Source organism: Sus scrofa, chromosome 2 (assembly GCF_054392235.1).
Source record: "Sus scrofa isolate SSC_HxYL_T2T_F1_AM1 chromosome 2, Sscrofa_HxYL_maternal_Yorkshire_Landrace_v2.0, whole genome shotgun sequence".
NCBI lineage: Eukaryota > Metazoa > Chordata > Mammalia > Artiodactyla > Suidae > Sus > Sus scrofa.
In genome coordinates, this window is record NC_139384.1 from 36,457,625 (window position 1) to 36,477,945 (window position 20,321).

General features: G+C 40.3%; 1 protein-coding gene and 1 long non-coding RNA gene across 2 annotated transcripts; both read right to left on the reverse strand.

The window, feature by feature from the left end:
- Positions 1 to 263: 263 nt before the first annotated feature.
- LOC146405323 (uncharacterized) lies at positions 264 to 14,551 on the reverse strand. The gene is made up of 3 exons (XR_014837160.1): positions 14,503 to 14,551; positions 13,064 to 13,161; positions 264 to 5,758 (listed from the first exon to the last, which is right to left on the reverse strand). It is a non-coding gene; the product is annotated as an uncharacterized LOC146405323 (long non-coding RNA).
- A 2,197-nt stretch (positions 14,552 to 16,748) lies between these two features.
- FIBIN (fin bud initiation factor homolog) lies at positions 16,749 to 19,974 on the reverse strand. Its single transcript, XM_005658203.4, has one exon. The coding sequence runs from the start codon at positions 19,575 to 19,577 to the stop codon at positions 18,942 to 18,944; it is 636 nt and encodes a 211-aa protein (XP_005658260.1). The 5' UTR covers positions 19,578 to 19,974; the 3' UTR covers positions 16,749 to 18,941.
- Between the last annotated feature and the right edge of the window lie 347 nt (positions 19,975 to 20,321).

Sequence of the window (20,321 nt, forward strand, 5' to 3'; positions counted from 1 at the left end):
CTTGCCAGAAGTCCTAGTAACATAGTCAGACACATAATTTGTCTAAGAAGTGTTTAAATAAGGAGTTGCTGAAATCTTATCTGTCAATATTCCAGAATGTAATCTTGTGAGCACAATTTTTTGAATGGTGGTCAAATATTATAGTTTTATAGTTTCTGTGGGTCTGAGAAAAAGCCTGTTAAATTCATTTCAATTTGATTTGATTCAATGCAATACAACCCAATTTAACTATAGTTCCTGAATGCTAACACACAATAGTTCAATTTTGCAGACTTTATTGAGAACCAATTATTTACAAGACACTATGCTACGGGAGGTGATGAGAAACCATTTTGCTGCTTTCATTTTATACAAGGAGACTAAAAACTTCTTGGTTGCAGAAATTCATACTTAAGCAAAAGGATTTATAGTGGAAGTGTTCAGGAGATTATTGCATATAGAATTATTTTATCTTGCCATTTACAACACCCGTGTAAGCGAATAGCCATATAAGTAAAATTCATACAACCACAGGCGACTTAAATGTACACTTATATTGTAATTTTCACTTATTTACCTACATTAATTTCTATAAGATGCACAACAAAATATACATCAAAATTGTATAAAAACAGCTCTGAAGATATGGATGTTTGTTCATGCCTTCTAGAATCTAGCTTAAAATTTTTGAATAAACATGGGTAATCATGCATAAATATTATTATCCATGAAATGACTTAAATACTATTACTGAAGGACTAATGAGCAAAGGTCATGTAGAAAGCGAGTCTTTTATTGTTTTCTTCTATGAAGAATCTGTTTATTTGTACTATATATTAAGAATTTTCATTTATTTGTTCTATAGCTAATATGATAGATATGAACAATTGAATATAGTATTAGAATATTCAATACGCTTGAGTTTTTATAGTTTTGATAAATCCTATAGCTGGCAATGGGGCTGTGTCAGTGAAATCTGACTCAAGTGCAAAAGGATTACCTAGCCAAGACCTCAAACTCAAGATTTTTTATTGAAAATGTCCTCAAATGCAATAAAAAGGTAGTAAAGAGAACAGGGTCAGGAATTATAGTAATACTATACTATACCATACTATACCATTATATATATATATTACATGTATCAATCCAGAGGACCCCAAATGCCAAAGGTTTGGATCATTTAGCAAGTATCTCTGGAAGGAACTAGCATTTTGTGTGCTGGTGACATTTTGGTCACTGCCAATCCATCCTTCCCTGTGATAAGAATGATTGCCCCTCAGAGTCCTCAAAGCACTTGATTAATAGAGATTTAGACAGATCTACCCTGGCTGAACCAGAGTCTAGTCCATAATGGGAGGTGGGCATTTGCAAGCCAGGAATTACCCTTCCATTGACATCAAAAACAGTGTGTATGGGCATGAAAAAAATGCTCAACACCGCTGATTATAAGAGAAATGCAAATCAAAACTATCATGAGATACCACCTCACACCAGTCAGAATGGCCATCATTCATAAGTCCACAAATAACAAGTGCTGGAGGGGCTGTGGAGAAAAGGGAACCCTCCTGCACTGTTGGTGGGAATGTAAACTGGTACAGACACTATGGAGAACAGTTTGGAGATACCTTAGAAAGCTATACATAGAACTTCCATATGACCCCGCAATCCCACTCTTGGGCATCTATCCGGACAAAACTCTACTTAAAAGAGACACATGCTCCCTCATGTTCATTGCAGCACTATTCACAATAGCCAGGACATGGAAACAACCCAAATGTCCATCAAGAGATGATTGGATTCAGAAGAGGTGGTATATATACACAATGGAATACTACTCAGCCATAAAAAAGAATGACATAATGCCATTTGCAGCAACATGGATGGAACTAGAGAATCTCATACTGAGTGAGATGAGTCAGAAAGACCAAGACAAATACCATCGGATATCACTTATAACTGGAATCTAATATCCAGCACAAATGAACATCTCCCCAGAAAAGAAAATCATGGACTTGGAAAATAGACCTGTGGCTGCCTGATGGGAGAGGGAGGGAGTGGGAGAGATTGGGAGCTTGGGGTTATCAGATACAACTTGGAATGGATTTACATAGAGATCCTGCTGAGTAGCATCGAGAACTATGTCTAGATATTACATTGCAACAGAACAAAGGGTGGGGAAAAAAATGTACACATGTAAGAGTAATTTGGTCCCCTGCTGTACAGTGGGGAAAAATAAAAAAACAAAACAAACAAACAAAAAAACAGTGTGTGTGGGGAGGAGGTGATTCTTCCCAAGGAAATTGGGTACCACTGAGAAAAGGGATGATGCTGGGAACTTCCCAGTGCAGGCAAGGTGGACATTGTCATGTTGTATCAAGATTAAGAATGAGGACCAGGAAGGGGCTCTTGAGTTTGGAGGTGAATTAGAACACCATTGTTGGTGATAGATGGGGCCACAATGAAGTGCCCTCTAGGAACACATAAAAAAAATAGAATAAAATGGTCATTTGAGAATTAAGCTATAACACGGACACTTTAGGCTTGATCTGTCAGAGAGAGGGAAAGCTACATAAAGGAGAGAGTGCCTTTTAGGACAGTAAGACAGGACTGAAACCTGGTTGAAGGCATTACCTTATCTAAGGAAAGAATGCACCATGTCATTCAGAAGGGATGCTCACCAGCAAAGAGAAGCAGAGAGATACAAGCCAGAGAGGCGAGTGCTCTGATTAGATGGTATAAACATCCATTTCTTGCAGGCAGATGCATCCTTATCCTTGAAGCAGATATGCTGGTGTCGTTAAACATTCCAATCACCAGAGTTGAGGACAAGAGATCCAGTTCTTTGCAGAGCAAGTTACCTCCTAACGAATTGGCTTCCCATGGCTTTTCTACAGGGAGAGGATGTGCAACAGAAAGCAACTGCCCAGCAGTTCGACTCCTCTTTTTTTAACACATACCCTGGTTTAGATATCCATCTTAGTACGAGTTGTCATCCCAAATATAATCAAATCTGAAAAATTCATAAGGCCAACTTTATGGGTCATTTCTGAGACATGAATCTCAATGAAGAGATGATTGGATGAAGCCAGATTAAAGCATCAAAGTGTCTTATTAATAGCACTCCTTTATATTTGTGTAATGGCTTGTAATTTTCAGAGCACTTTCACTTTTATTAACTCATTTGACTATGTTGTGAGAGAAGCAAAGATTTCTAAACCTACTCAAAAGTAGGGATGCTGGCACTTAGAGAGGATGTGATTCACAGGTGATAAGTGGCAGAGAGAGAAGTATTGCTGATACCAGTCCATATTTTCCCACTGGTCTACACTTTCTATGATTTTGTAACCATTGTGCTACTCACCATGGGATCACAGAAGGTGCGTGAGATACTCCTCTGGCTCTGAAAGAGCAGAGAGTGCTACAGAGCTACACATTTACATAATTAAGTCTGTACTTGAGCTTTAAAATGTATCAATTCAGTCTTTCACTAATCAAATCTAAGCATTAGAACTAGGGTGAACAATAGGCAGATGTGACCTTTGCTCTCATCAACCTTTCAAATCTGGAAGGCATTGGGTGTCTACTTTCTGTTTGTTCCAGGGTAAAGGGGCTTGGAACTCCAAATTATGGAATGTCTGTGATGTGACAAGCACAATCCTAGAAACTTTATAAACATGAGTTTACAAAATCCTCTCAACTACTTTGTAAGGGAACTTTGCTAAATCAAAGATTTTTGAGGAGATTCCCAGCTCACTGATACTTCACTTTCCAGGAGTCTCTTTCTCTGGATAAAATATAAACTGCATGAGGGCAACAGCTGGCTGTCTTGCCCCCTGCTGTAGTGTCAGAACCTGGCACAGAATGTTCTCCATAACATCTGCTAAAGTGACTAGAAAGAAGCCGTCCTTTAGAGAAATAAGTTTAAATAGTGTCCTTAGTTTCTAGAGATTGAAAGCGGTAGATCAAAACCTCAGACAAAGGTCCAAAGGAAGCCAGAGTCTGTGTTTACTTGTTGATCTGAATCTTGTTGTCTATTTCTGTACTGAATTGATAGTATTTTTTCTGTTCAAACTCATCTCAGGGTTTTATAGCCACGAATATCTTTTCCTTTCATGCTAATGATTTATGTTTTCTATAAAAACTATGCAAAGGTCAAAAGAGTAATTTAAAGAAAACTTTAAAAACAGATAGAAACTCAAGATGCATATTTAGATACATGTATAGACATGCAGGCATGTATGTGTGTCTGTGTGCATGTATGTATACGAACCCAAAATTTATAAAATCCATAAAACTATAAGGAAGAAATAGAATTATTTAATTCTACCACATGTTCTATACATATTTTACACACCCACCAAAACTGATATTAGCTCTTTTATTTCCTGTTTTCATTTTTATTCTTTTCTCTTTCTGACCTTTTCTCATCTTAATTTTTTGGCAGTCTCAGCTACTTATTCACCAACTCACAGCCCTGAAACTATGCATCTACAGCACTCTGGCTGTTGGTCCATTCAAGTCCAGAGCTCTTCTGGCTTCCTCTTTTCCAGCAAGAAAATATTTTCCAGAGGAAAGAGAAAAAGATTTTTCCATGTTTCTCTCTCACTGACACCCTCCTTTCAGAATGCTTGTGCTTCCTTTATTTCTCTCTGTAAAGCTTCCCATATGGACTCTGTACTAGGAAACACAAAATACTCCTATAGTTTTCCTCATGGTTAGGAAGAAGTATTTCCTCACATTGAGAAAGAAGAATTTCCCCTTTAATTTTGATTTCTATCAGAAGAATAGAGCAGACTCCACATCTTCCCTTGAACAGTTTTGGTAAAATTCATTTCTTATATCTCAGGGGATGATTTACCTACTTAATTTATTGGTAGCTAAAAATCAATTGATTAGGTTTCTCTAAAAATATTTTGAAGAAAAATTCTATGCTCTGTCACCATGGGAACTTAAAAGTGATGCTATCACTTATAAGACTGATTAATTGAACAGTAACTAGAAATAAAATAGTCCCTCCTCCATTCTCCTCTTTGACATATCATATGAAGATTTTATCAAGACCAGTCTCTTTCCTGACTTCTCTCTCCAGGGCTAATTTCCTTATCACAGCACCTACTTCTCAGTTATCTCATCTATCATGGTTGCAACTGTCCATCTCTACTTAGTCTGCAGTGTTTGCTAAACATTCGACTCTGTGTCAGCATTGATCAGAGCACAGAGGTTACAGCAAGAAATAGTACAGGCAAGGTCCCTGCTCTCACATTTTTCTCCTGTGGGGGGAGACACACAACAGAAAAATAAATAAAAGAATTTTAGGTAGTGATAAGAACTATAAAGAAAATAAAACAGAGAAATGTGATAGAAAGAGCATGCAGTGGAGGTCTATTTTAGATATGATGTGTTTTAGATAGCTATTGCTCTGTAACAAATGACCCCCATGCTTCTTGGCTCTAAACAAGGAGAACTGAAATTTCACACAATTCTTTGGATTGACTGAGTTCATCTGGGTAGTTTTTCTGTTCCTTCTGAGATGAGGTCACTCATGTGACTGTATACAGCTGGAGGCTCACTTGGCCCTGCCCCGTCCATCAGGCCTCTTACCTTCTCGGGTCTCTCTCCATGCAGGCTCCTTCATTCAGTGGTCTAGCCCAATGTCCTTCGCACCTAGCTCCCAGAGGACAAGCACAGAAGAGGCTTGTGGCCTTTTAAAGTTTGGGCCCAGAACTGGCATGATGTCACTTCCACCACATTTTCTTGGTCAAAGCAAGTCACACGGCACCTAGATTCAAGTGGAGGAATGTAAATGCCACCTTCTGATGAAGGAAGCGGCAAAGAATTGAGATTATCTCTAATTCATCAGAAGGTAAATGATTAATTGATTACTAATTCTTTCCACTAGATTTTAAGCTCTGGGAAAGCAGGGATAATATCTCTTGTTGTTCACTATTACACTCTTGTTTAGCATGTGTTTGCTCACCATTACACTCTTGTTCATCATTCAAAAACAAATGATAATGTCAGTAAATGTCAGGAAAGGATGAGGAAAGCAAATACTGGGTTCACATATTCCCTCCTCCCCATCTTGTAATTATGAAGGTTTTACTAATAGATCACAGAATTCTTTCTCCTTGAATTCTGATAAGACTTTAATATCCTGCTTGATATAGTTGTCCAGGTAGTCTTAACCAGAGTAGTTATGCATTGTGTCGCCATCAACAGGAATCCCTGAGAACGCTTTAGGGAGGTAGAATGATTGGGCTTGGAAAGATATGTGAGAATTGGAAAGGCAGAAAAAAGGGACCAAGGTCTTCATTGGCTTATATTGTTTCTTTAGATGAATTAGAACAAGGCGTCACCTCTTGGTGGATGGATAAAAAAGGAATGAAAAAAACCGACAAGCAAAGGAAAATAAAATGTTCCCTTTCTGAGCAGACAATAACTTGTGTACAAAGAAGAGAAGAGTCCTGTTGTCTAGGCAGTTATGCTCCTGGTCCAGGGAATGATGGCTTGATCTAATGCTTTGATAGAATGCACACACTTCCCAGGAGTATAAAGTGACTTTGAGAGGATATTTGGATAGAAGCAATCACAGGGCAACATAAATTAAGCTTATGCTTGAACTCTCCATTTTCAACTCTAGACCTCCTTTTTCTTATCAACAATGGTCTTTCAGGTTAAGATTCATACCTACAGTTCTTTATTTTAGGGCCAGTGGATTCTACCCTGCCATCAGATAGGTTTACAATGATGACTAGCAAGCATCCAACCACGATTATGTCTCCTCCTTGTCAAAACCACCCAGTGAAAAAAAGAAAGTGCCAATCAACCAGATGTTTTGTCTACATTACTCCAAACTATTCATTAGAAAAATCAACATCCCTTATCCCCTTTAATCATCTTGCCAAAGTAAAGAGGAAGCCCTAATCAACAAAAGGGCCAGAAATCATCCTTTTGTCTTTTGAAGAGCCAAGAGATAAAATTAGCCTTTTGCTAGATGCTTTCACTTTTCAGCCAGATGTTGGGTCATTATAACTGTGATACTATATACAATACGTAAATTCTCATCAAGATGCCTAAAATGCTCTGGTACTTCTGTGTTCTAGTATGTTAGACAAACGTTTGTAATACGAATTTTCCAGAAATTGTATTTTTTTCCACTCTGTGAATTCCATAGTATACCCATTATGTTGGGGGAAGAATATTAGACTGATGTTCAAGATTCTGAGTCTAAGTACTTCCTCCCTCTTGTTCCACTACTCCCTTCTGTTTTGCATATCATAGACCAGGTTTTCTCAACCTTGGCACTACTGACATGACAGGTCAGACCCTGCTTTGTCCTGGGCGTTATCCTGTGCACCATAGGATGCTGCTCCTTATCCCTGGCCTCTACCTCTTTCCTTTTATGTCACGCTCTATCTTCTACTGCATGTGGCTCTTCCTCCTTCATAACCTTTTTGTTGGGAAATGGGGTGGATCTTGTGTTGGTGCTGTGTTTTCCTTTTTGTCAAGAGCCAGGAGGAAGATAGGAGGAGGAATAGGGCCCAAATAGGCACAGGACAGGAGAAAGGGTGGACTCAAGGTGTTAATTGTTTTGATCCCATCATATTAATAGGACAAAGGGTGCTGTTTCTTTGTCCTTTTATACCTAATGATAGTGTGACATACATGCCAGACCATATGTAAAGCTGGATTGTCTCAGTTCGTCCTCATCAAAATACTATAAGGACCATAATATCCATTTTATAGAGAAGAAAACTGAGACCCAGGGGTTTAGTTATATGCCCACAGCCAGCCCAGATGAGAAAGGAGGAGCCATGATTCAATGTAAGGCAGGTGGTGTCCAAGAGTCCCTCCTGAACACTATGTAAAAGTTTATATGATTTAAAAGATATTATCCTTGAGACAGTTTGCTTAGGTTTCATCTTCCTGTTATTGAGAAATGGATCACCTGGGAGAAAAAGCCAATTGAATTCCCAGCTTCCCTGTGTATTTCCATCCCCGGGCTTTCATTTGCCTTTAATGACTTTCTCAGGCCTTTCTCTTCAGAGTGAGACCTTCCAGGGCTGAGCTCAGCCCAAACATGAAATTTTTGGGAAAGTGTTAGGAAAGTCTGTTCAACTGTTTTTGTAGGTGAAGGAGCGGGGAGAGATGAGATATAAAATACCTTTTCTCCCATTCCCAAAATAACTTAGCATTTGGACTTTCAAATTAGCATGTGGTCAGACCCTTATGATACTGTCCAGAATTAATTGAAAAGCACTTGAATTTAAGGCTCATCCTCTCCCCTTCCTGAGCAGAGCCATGAGCCTGAAGTACACTACTCATCACGTGGTTGGTGAACTGGTCACAGAATGGGCTGAGGAGGCCCTGCACAGACAGCAGCCACGGCAGATTTGGGGGTAATGATTTGGGCCTTTCCTCTTCATTCATCCTTCGACCTTCTCCCACTCAGTGTCTTCTCCAATTTGCAATTCATTCTATACACCTCCCTTATTAGTACTGAATTTTTATACAAAAGCCTAAGCAGGGTGTTGTTCATTCATCTACTCAGATGCATTTGTTGAATTCCTACAAAGTGTTAAATATAGTGCTTGAAATTGGGTATCGTCATCACCGACTTGCATAAAAGGAATCCAAGGTATAATCAGAATAAGGAAAGTGCTCTTGGACATTCATGTTGTGTGTGTAGAACTGAGATTCAACTCAGAGGTTGGTTGGTTTGCAAAGCCCAAGCTTTTAACCACTGTAAACCATTGTTTCTTGGTAATAGAATAGGGCAAGGAGACCTTGGTTATTATGTTATAGAAGGAAGGATTGGAGGAAATGGGGCTATTGAGCCTGGTAAAATGAGCTGTCAAATATTTGACTAACTTGATTTGGAAAAGGGATAAATGGGGCAGTGAGTTCCTGAATGGTGAAAGCCCCATGGGGAGACATTTCAGGTCAAAATACAGAAGAACATTCTAAGAGTTAGAACTCTCTGACAATTGAATCCACCCCTCCAGAGAGAAGGGTCCACCCATAATTTGAGGAATGCAAGCATGGACTGTGTAATCACTTGGCATTACTGTCATCTTACAAGGAAGATTCGGGCAGCTGATGATGGACCAGGTGACTAGGATGAACTTGGCCCTCTGGCTTCTGATTCTGTGATGTCCTGGCCTTAATACCACAAATTTTTATGACCTGCCTGAAATAAATTCCTTCACCTGTTTAGACCTCAGATTCTCCATTTGTGAAATTTATTTTGACCTGTGATGTTCTCAGATTATGCTGCTCTCAGGGCCAAAACTATATATAGGAATGTAATTACAAGTAGAGTTTTATTACTGTTTTGGCCTACCAGAGGTTAACATAATGTTGAAATGTTGGGTTTCCTGATCAGGTTGGCTGGCTCAACCCTGGAAACTGGAGCCTGGGGTCAAGGTCTTCTCTTGCTAATTTTCTCTCTCTAATATTTCTTTCTCAGTTAAATCTAAAGCTTGTTTTATTTAGCTCCCTGAATCACTGGGGAAGTGCTTTCTCCAAGTATTCCTAAACTCTTAATTTGAAGACTTGCTGATGCTTCTGTAAGCATTCCATTAGAGGGCAGGAGGATATGAGGGTGATCTGGCTGTGACATCTGTCACCCCATTGATTGCCAGGGTTGATTCAGCTGATCTGGCTGGCTAGGCGGGTGTCCCTTTCCTCCCTCAATGCTCCATGTGTGTCCCGCCCCCCTGGAAGATGCATGCTCGGTCGAAAAGGACAACCATCCTAATAGAGGAGGACCATTCTTCGGTCAAGGGTATACAAGTAGCTGCACTCCCTTGCTAAAGCCTCCAAACAAGCTCTCAAGGTCCATTAGAGGGCAGGATGGGCCAGATCAGGAGAGGCTGGTAGCCAGAGAGGGAACTGTAGCAAAGCTAGGGGGCAGGGGGGAGGCAAGAAGAAGGGTTGGCATAGATGCCTGGTGACATTCTAGAAAAGTCATTGACAGTTTACAAGTAAACCTTGTGAAGGGTTGTTGCAAGGATTACCTGTGTTAAACATACGTAATATGCTCAGAATAGTGTGCTGGGCACATAATAAGTACTATAAAAATATTGTCTGGGAGTTCCCACTGTGGCATATCAAATTAAAGATCTGATGTTGCTGCAGCTGTGGTGTAGATTGCAGCTGCAGCTTGGATTCGAACTCTGGCCCAGGAACTTCCATAAGCTGTGGGTGTGGCCAAAAACATATTGTTTGTTGTTTTATTATTATTGTTACCTCTGAATTAAGTATACACAGTAAGTATTCAATAAATTCAGAAAATAATTGTTGAAAGAACAGAAAAATGAATGAATAACCCCTTTGAAAAATAGTTATTTAACAATGAATAGAAAGCAGAGTGATGGCTGCATGTTTTGGTAATGGTCAGATTTTTACAGAGGAGATGAAAGAGTCATGTAAACCCTGACATCCTGTTACTATTATGTCATTACCGTGAACTGTCAGTCCAGATTTTTCACTGTGATTCTCTTTATGGCAAAGCTCTTGGAAATTAAAGGGGCTATGGAAAATGTGATTATAGGATAAGTATTTATCATTAGTAGGGCCCTTGCCAATTTTTAAGCCTGAATGAGTTTTTGTTTGAGCCAAACATTTAAAAATTGTTCTATTTCCAAAGTTTCCTGTGTGAACAAGACACCTCTAATTAGAAAATAAATATTGCTTATTTATTCTTTGTCTTTATTGATAAATATAAGCATAGATAGTGGTCACTGGGCCAACTTTCTGCTTTTATACTGAATAGGGTGTAGACCCAAGCCTTCTCTAAGTATATGTTGCAGGACGCCCTGTCCTGGGTCCCTATTCATTTGAGCCAGGACCTCTTCCATGGCAGCCCAGGTAGAGAGAGCATGGGGGAGAAGCAGTCAAGCAAGAGAATTACTCACTTCAGAAATTCTCATTTCAAGAAACCTGCAAGTGACCTGAAATGTCCCCAGGTCCTCCTAGTGAAGCCCATATATGTCCAAACTGAAACAGGGCTTGAATCTGTCAGATTTACCAGCCCTGGGAGCTCATGACCTTGAAGCTGTGGTGGACTACCAGACAGTGGGGGACAGCCGATGGGACAGTATGGGGTGACACAAAAAATATCACATGTCACTCTGATGCTTTCCAGATTGAGATCACCACAGATGGGCTCTAGTCTTCCTCGTATAGACTTGAAAACTGGATTTTCTAGGATCAAGTATGTAGTTAGTGCTCAGTAAATATTATAGATTAATATTTTCACTCCCTCTTACATGGTAGCCCTGTGGCTAAGATTTGAGAGTTCTCTCACTTTAGTTGCCCAAACACTGAAATTCCCGAGTTTCTTTCATGCGCATCACCCCTGTGCTCAAGGCACAAAGCAAAGGCACTGTTAACATTTGGAAATGAAGGGGAAGCAAGTTTGCTAAGTGTTATTTTCTGTTGCATCCTTCATTCTCTTGGCCCAAATAGGGAGGAATGTTTGCAGCATAAACACATGCACGCCTAGGAGCCTCTCTTATATGAATGGGAACAAACATATCCTTGGCTTTCGAGATGCCTGCCTAGACTATAGAAGTCATTACAGGTTCATGAGACATACACACTGTGTCTGAGGCTTCTTCAAAATATATATTTCTCATTTCAACCTAAGAACACACCAGATGTCCCTTCTTAAAGAAGGGTTTTCAATGAGCCAGCCTGTGTGGGCGTAGTGGCGCCTACTTTGCTCAGTATCATAGTAAGTCTTCCTCATACACTGACTATCAAATTCTCACAAGAACCCAGCAAACTATGTGCCATGATCCCCACCGTATAGTGGAAGAAACAGAGGCTCCAAGAGGTTAAACAATTTGCTTAGATTCTGCAGCTAATAAATTGTATGTGCATGATGTGAATCAGAATTCTGCCTCTACTCCCCATGCTCCTAATAGCAAGAGGAGAGGGAGAGATAGAGAGCAAAGGAGGAAACAGGAAGAGAAAGAGCTTGGCTAAGGCAAGGGAGAGGGGGAGACCAGGGCAAGAGAAAATGGACAATGGAATTGTAGGCAAAAATACACCTCAGAACAAAGCAAGCCCACTAGATTTTCTGCTTTTTAAAATTTCATCTGCAGTAGAACCATGTGGAAAATGTTAGTGGTTGGTTCAGTGGATCGGCCAGCAAAGCATACATTTTGAAAGTTGAGTGGAGCACCAGCATTTAGAGAGCTGGGCAAAGATCAAAGCAAGAAAAGACATTCAGGAAACACATTTCCTAAACTCCTACAGGAGGAAACTTTTCACAACTGGAAAATGCAAGCCATTACCACCAACCCCAAAGCATGGAGGCTCGACCTCATTAATCAGAGCTGTCAGATTCTTCTCTGTAAACAGCAAGCTATTGACACAAAAAATGTCTTCTGTTTTTCATGGAAAAGCAAAGAGGGAGATGGTGAAATGTACAAGCCATCCAAGTAAGTGCTTATTAGAGTCAAAATAGGGTTCTCTGTGCCCTTATCAAATAAAAGACAATACAAAATTCTGAAGTCACTCAAAAGCCTCAAGAGAAAAGTTTTACATTTAGATACAGGTTATCCATCTTGAAATTCCTATGAAGATAAATGCAGAATAAAAAGAGAGGCATTGATGATGCCTGAGATAATTAGTAAAGGGAAGTTGTTTAAATTTTAGAACAATTACATTATTTTTGTGCAGCAGTCAACCAAATGAGTCATCCCTGTGGTTGAGTGCAAATCTCCACCTTCACATGTCTATCCGTTCCAGCCTGTCAAGTAGAGTAGACAGGGATTGGGCTGGTGGGCCAGAGTTGGGGTTTTGAGTGAGAGGGGTCAGCTGGCATCCATATTTATAGCCCGATGTAGTCATTCATACACATCCAGCCACCACTGAGGGGATGGGAAAGTGGTCAAGAATCCGAGGGAGGCAATGCTGTAGTTAAATCCAAAGAGGGATTCGGTGCAGAAGAAGCTTGGAAATAATGACACACTCTCTACTTGGACAAAAGCAATAATGGGACATAATTGCAGAGGTTCCAGTTTGCTCCTGCTGTCTTTACCACTTCCCCCTTAGACCAAGCTTTTGTTACCTCTCATGAGCATGACCCAGTAGCCACCTCACCAAGCGGCTTTCCTCCTTCCACTCGTGCTGTGCTATATATAATCTCCTCCCAGTGTGGCTGTTTTCCTGTAAATTAGATAGTATGACTCTTCACTTAGACTTCCAAGTGCATTGAAATTTGAATATTTTCCAAATAGAAATTAGTTAATCAAAATTTGAACAATACCCAAATATTATTAGTACTCCAATATTACATATACCATATTAATATCCAAATATATCTTCTCCTTAGACTTCCAGTGCCTAGAAATTAGAGTAATATCCAATTTCTTATGATAACCATCTAGTTCCTATATTTTTTGTCTTTTTTTTTGTTGTTGTCTTGTGAGGGCCACACCTGTGGCACATAGAGATTCCTAGGCTAGGGGTCTAATCAGAGTTGTTGCTGCTGGCCTATGCCAGGGCCAGAGCAACACCAGATCTGAGCCGCCTCTGCGACCTACACCACAGCTCATGGCAACGCCAGATCCTTAACTGCTGAACGAGGCCTGGGATCCAACCTGCAACTTTATGATTCCTAGTTGGATTAGTTTCCACTGCGCCACAACAGGAACTTCCCATCTAGTTCCTATATTACCTAGCCTCAGTTCTCCTCTCCTCAAGGTCTTTAATTCTTTCTCTGACTTGCTCTGCTATAGTCCCACTGATTTTCTTCCCTCATCTTCTCAAACATATAAAATAATCTCTGCTTGAAAAACTTTGTACTGGTTATTCTTTTACCAGGAACACTCTTTCCTCTAATAGTTACATTCTTGGCCTTCTCCTAAAGATTTAAGGCTCAGGTCAAATAACTTCTACTTACTCAGGTCTTCTCAACCATCTCAGCTAAAATACTACCCTGCTTAACATGTATATAGTTTTAGTTTATTTATCTCTTCCCCCACTAAAGGAGGCCTAATGAATTCATTAAATTTGCGTATTTAAATATAAGCTCAAGGAAGGCATACATTTTGTCTGATTACTATATCCTCAAGAGTTCCAGATACATCATAGGCATCCAATGAATGTATTTTGAGTCAATGAACAGGTGAGTGACAAATAGCCCTGCAGGGTAAGTGGTGCCTGGACCAGGAACTTTTATATTTGGATTCAGTCTTGACTGAATAACACTTTTAGCTGTGAATATTGGTCCACCTTCTCCAAATAGTGAATTCCATGAACTGTTTTGACAAGTTTAGCATCCACAACATATGTGATAATATATGTGAAAGTGCTTGGAAAATGTCCTGTTAAACACAAAGCCAGGTGTTCTTAGGTGAAGAATCACGCAGTAATATGGGTGTAAGAAGATACTTCGCCCAGTGTAAAACCAACCAGAGAAAAAAAGTTCTTTGTGAGAATTGAGGTTTAACTTTTCTCAGTTAAGGAAATTATATAAGGAAAATATTCATTTCACCGGCCACTTACCAGAGATCCTGGAATAGGCAGAGCATTAAGAAATCATGTGTCCAGTCTCCTGCTTCCAGAAAGGAAAAGCATCATTAGTGGTTATGAGTGCAGTCGAAGAGTCAGATTGCCTGCGTTGGCATCTTGACTCCATTCCTGTCTCGCTGTGAGACCTTAACCTCTTTGTGCCTCCGTGTCCTTATCCCAAAAGTTCAGAAACCGTAACATCGATCTGAAATAGAACACTGGGAGGATTATATAAGATAACGTATGGAAACCACTTTGAGCTATTCCTGTTTGGGAAACATTAGCTGTTGTTATCTTCACATTGCAAACCAAAAGACTGAATTTCAGGACATTTAAGGGACTTGTTCAAATTTGCACAGCTAATAATACATGGTGGTGGGGCAAGATCTGAACCCAGAATGCCTGCCTCCTGAAGCACTATAGATAGATTTAAGCATTTTCAAGAGATTTATGCAACCGAGCGTATTTAACACTTAAAATATACATTGGTTACAAAATGATGTATTTTTATAGTATCATTTTTTTTTCTAAAGAAAATATAATACATAGATATGTGTGAAAAGTACTAAAGAAAAAAAAAGACACCAAAATGCAATGGTGAGTACATGGCAGGGGGTGTTTGAGAATCCAAAGTTATTTGTGTTTTGCTATTTGTTACTTGTTAGAATTCATCAGATATGGTTTATGTAATCAAAAAAATGTTATTTAAAGAGAGAAATAACAATGATAATAACAGCAACAATGAAATTCCTTTTCTCTTGTGTGCATGACAATACAAAATGCTTATTTTATTTACACTTTACATTTTCCAGACACTCTTAGTGTAGATTCTTGCTGAACTTCCATAGAAATTTGTACATCCGCCAATCCCCTGCACTGCCACACTCAAATTCTTTGTTTAGGTGTTAGTTTCCTCACATGTCTATACAGAGCTGTCCCTTGGTGTCTACAGGGGATTGGTTCCAGGACCCTGTGGATACCCCATGCCTGGGATTGCTCAAGTCCCTTATGAAAAATGGTATAGTATTTGCATATAATCTATACACTTCTTGCTGTATACTTAAAATAATCTCTAAATTACTTATAATACCCAATACAACATAATGATGTGTAAATAGTTGCCAGTGTGCTATTTTTGCTTTTTGTTTTAATTTTTGGAACTTTCTGGAATTTTTTTTTCTTTCAAATATTTTTGATCTGAGATTAGTTGAATCCATAGATGTGGATACACAGGGCCTACTATACTATGTCTATCCTAGTTTCCCTCATATGGTGGCACTTTAAAATGCTTGATGAATAACATATCCATGGGGATCTTGACCTTGGAAATAGTATTCCTGATTCCAAAATTACTAAAACATTTCTATACTGGTGATTAATTGTTACACATGTCTATTCCATTTCTAACCAAGACTTTTTATGTCTCCAGTTGTTTTTCATTTTTATATTAAAATATTTATAAACCACATTTAGCATTTATATTTCACACTCAAGTCCTTATCAAGAAGATTTTAATAATCATCCTCTGAAAAAGGCCCAAGTAAATTTAACCATGGTACCCTTTAGGGAGATTTCATATCTTTAGTGGTTTTCCTGGACACGATGATTACTTGTTAAAATAGTTTATAATTGAAGTTTTGGGGCTTCTTTCAGAAAGTTTGAATCTATTTCCTTAGCATTGCAGAGGCGAGTTTAAAAGGCAATGAAAGTATGGCAACTATGGGACAGCCTCTCTGATCTGCTATCCGTAACACCCACACACCTGCCAGCTTCTCCCAGTGTGGCTTTGGCTGTTGTAGAGGCTAACATGGACTGGTGCCCTTTATTGTCTGACTCTAGATGGAGTGGTATCTATGGAATGTTCCATAGTATGTATATGGACGTTTTCACATGGTAAGATTGGGAGTGTGAAGATGAATGATACTGAACAATGCATCACGCAGAGAAAGCACCAGTGAGGAATTATGTTACTAGTGGAGACACTCAGCTTCTGACTGCCAGCTCTCAGATATCTGAACTTCTGTAGGCTGACTGGGGACCACATTTGCAGTGGACACCTGGCAGCCCCAGTGGACCCCTACCTTCCACATTCTTATTTTATTTGATCATATATCCCACTAGATAGCTATCAGCTTAAAAAGAGAGAGCATAATGAAGTAAATAAGACATCACAGTTTTAACTTTGGGAAAATTGCCTCAGCATTATAGGCCTCAGTTATACAAATAATGACAATAATAAATTAGTAATAGCAACAACGAACATTTATTGAGGATTCACTCTGTGTCAGGTACTATTCTAAACCCTTGACATATATTAATTCCTTTTATCCAATACTTTCCTCACATAGTTTATTGTTAGAATTGAAGGAAAAATACCCAGGCAAAGTTCTTAGCACAGGCCCTAACCAATAATTCTGAGCTGAGTTCTCAAAACAGGTGGCTATTTTGTTGCTGTTAATGACGATAGTGAAGTGGGCGATATGGAAGTCTTGAGAGATGAAATGCTGTGACTACAAACCACAATCATTTAAGTACCAAGTATCTTCTTCTTTGCCTCTTCTCTTATTTTTTCCCTCATCTTTCATAGAATAAAGAAAGAAACTCTCTTAAATGATCTTAAATGATCTCCACGCACACTGGTGATGAAAAGAAATCACAAATGATTAAGTATTACTCCACGTTTTGTTCTTTTTTAAAATTTTAAACAATGAAATAGTTATGCAAGATCTCAGGCTTCAAGCCACTCCCTCTCATCTCTCAGCATCCTTGAGAAGAGAAGAGCAGTATGTCCGGTACTTAAATCTAGGAGGACCTGGAGCTGTTAGTACCAGTGGAGCTCAGTTACTTCCTTGGCCTCCATTTCTCCTGTTGTTATAGGAAGATATTGGACACTTCATAGGAATAGAAAACTGGATTCCTCATGCACAGGAAAGAAAAAACCTTCTTGTTGAAGAGTAGATTATGAACACTTATTTCCCTGAATGTTTGTGTGTATATGGTGTGCATATGGGTGAAAGAAAAGCATTTTTAAGATGAGGGTGAGGACTGGCTAGAGAAAGATGAAACAGAGTGCATTTCCACTTTCAAAAATCATTATTAGTGTAGACCTGTCCTCAAAATTAATAGACATTGTTGTAGTTTCTATAACTTAGAATTGAAACCTCCCTCTGCATTCTGAGGGCATAGAGGCTCTGAGCTTTGCCATAAACTTTATCAGTTGATTCTTTGGGGGAAACTAGAGAAATTTGGAGTTTTTAGGCTGACCAGCTTAGATCAAGTTCTGGCATAGCCTAGGTTTTTTTGTTTTGTTTTGAGGATGATAAGGGTAGCAGGGAAGGAAAGGTTGCCTCCTTGCCTTCTTTATCATAGACACAAAGTAAACTGGCTTAAATATTAGCCTTCTCTTTCCTTTTGCATTGGCCCCTCTTTGAAGTATAAAAGTTATGGATATAAATTAGAAAATAAGCAAATATTATACAAGAACATATTTATTGGCTGAATAATAAAAATCAGTTAAGGAGTTATGAGAATTAGAATTCCCCCTACTTGAAGTACAAGCTTCCAATAAGCAAACAGAAGTAAAACCTCCAAATGAGAAAGAATACACTGGTAACCTAAAGGTGGTGTCAGGACAATTTACCTGCTTCTCTGTAATGTACCTGCAGTTCTGATGACACAGACACACAATGAGAGACACAGCAAATCAGCATATCATTAGAAGTGCATAACCACCACATGGCTTAGACTCCCTAAACATGGTCCCTTTAATTTATACACACCCACAGAGGCACCCTATTCATCCTGCTGCAAAAGGTGATTTGTTTATAGTTTCAAGCCAATACTCTATTTCAAAAAAACTTCAAAAACCAAAACCAAAAAGAAATCAACTAAAAACAAAACCTTGGAGACCATGGTTAATAAATAAGAGGGAAAAGGAGAAGAAACAGGCATGCCGGAGCTGCACCTCTGACCTCATCTGCAAAACAGGCGACTTTGACAGCTTTCAGAGCCCAAGAGAGAAGGCTGAAAATGGAAAGGAGCTGTGCACATGCTCCCTGGGTATTCTCACATAATCTCCAGGATGGGGAGGTTTAATCAGTCCCAACTGCATAAACTGTGACCTTTCAGATGTGGCTGAAACAGGTGTCGCTGCAGAGTTTATAAAGCCCTTCTAGGAAAGGTGAGAGGCAAGGCTTTACATTGTTCTTTCCAGGTGACAAATCAATAACAATCACATAAATAATGTACAAAACTAAAATCATTCAACTCTCAGTTCTTGCTTTTTAAAGATCACTTCTGATCATTCTCCAAGTGCAAATCTGGTTATTAAAAAATCAAAAGTATAAGGAAAAAGTTAGCCCCATCTTCTGTCCCCCACCCTCCACTATGGGGTTTGATTTGATGCCCTCTCCGCAGGCAGTGCTTTCTTCCACCTACACTTTAAGATAGTCATTTTTCAGCCGACCTAGCCGGGTCCCATGGCTCCTGATGGTGAGGGCCAGCAGCTCATATTTGTCCCTGAGCCCCACAGAGATGTCAAGCGTTTCCTTCAGCAGGGACCTGGTGTGGACCAGCATCCCCAAGAAGTCCTCGTTGAGCCGACTCTCTTGCCGGCTGTCCTGTTCCTGGCCCTGCTTGAACTTGCTTTCCAGCTCAGTGAGGGACTTGTCCGAGTTGGAGTAAGCGTCCCCGATCTGGTGGGACTCCCGCCGCAGGTACTTGCCATAGCTCTCCTCCCCGTCCAGGTCGTAGGAGATGCTCTTACTGATGCCCTCCAGGACGCGCCCGGCGTCCTCCACCTGGCGGCCCAGCACCGTGAATTCCTCCCGCAGGGTGAGGCTCAGCAGACTGCTGGCCGGGCTACCCTCCCCCTGGGAGCAGCGCCGGTGGTCACTCACCCTGAAGAGCAGCTGGCACTTCTCGGGGTCATCGTTCTCCTCGTAGTCTCCGTCGGGCACAAAGTAGTGGTGCAGAGTCCCATTGGACATCTCGGGGTAGAGAGGACCATCGAAGTAGCCCTGACACAGGTGGCACAGAAAACCCATCCAGAGGAACTTCAGGAACACCATCCTGAATGTTCAGAATGAAAGGGGACCCCTGGAGAAGACTTTTTGCCCGGGAAACAAGGAAGGGGGTCCCCTTGGAAGTCAGTGCTTCCCAGAGACGGCGGCGTCAGCCTCAATCCCAGCTGGCTTGCTGCACCCTGGCCCCCCCTCCCCAGCTGGCTTCATGTGGCTGCGGCACAAGAGCCTGGGTAGCAGCCCCCGCAGCCAGCAGCGCAGGATGCACTGTCGCTCTGAGCTCCTGTGCTTGATCCGGTGACTAGAACTCAGCCTCCTCTTTCCTGGAGGGATCCCGGCGCGGATAGGGATCCCCTCCTCCAGGGCTCTTGCAGGACTTTGGCTCCGCTGCGCCACTCTCGCTCTCCGAGTTCCCCCTTGCCCCGGGGAGTTGGAGCCTGTAGCTGGAGAGAAAGGCTCTTGCCCTGGGATAATATTTCAGCTCCTGGACTGGGTGGGAATGCGGAGCTTTTCCTTTGGCTAATGATATCCTGAGGATCTCTCAGCTCTCAAATTACAGCTGGTTTCGTCACTTGGAAGCCAAGGAACAAGTTTGGAAAGAAACCTCTCACCAGGTCTCCGCTATTAAAGGTACAGGGTCTATTTTTGAAGATTGTTAAGGAGATCCTGGAAAATAGACCCTAGCTTCAAAGAAAGAAGAAATAAAAGAGAAGAGGATAAAAGAATTCTCACAACAGGAAGACTGATTTGCTATTAACATGTTGAGAGGAAGGGTAATTAGCCTGAAGAAAT

Coding starts and splice junctions, on each gene's coding strand:
- FIBIN (XM_005658203.4), bottom strand. CDS start 19,577: ATGGTGTTCCTGAAGTTCCTCTGGATGGGTTTTCTGTGCCACCTGTGT.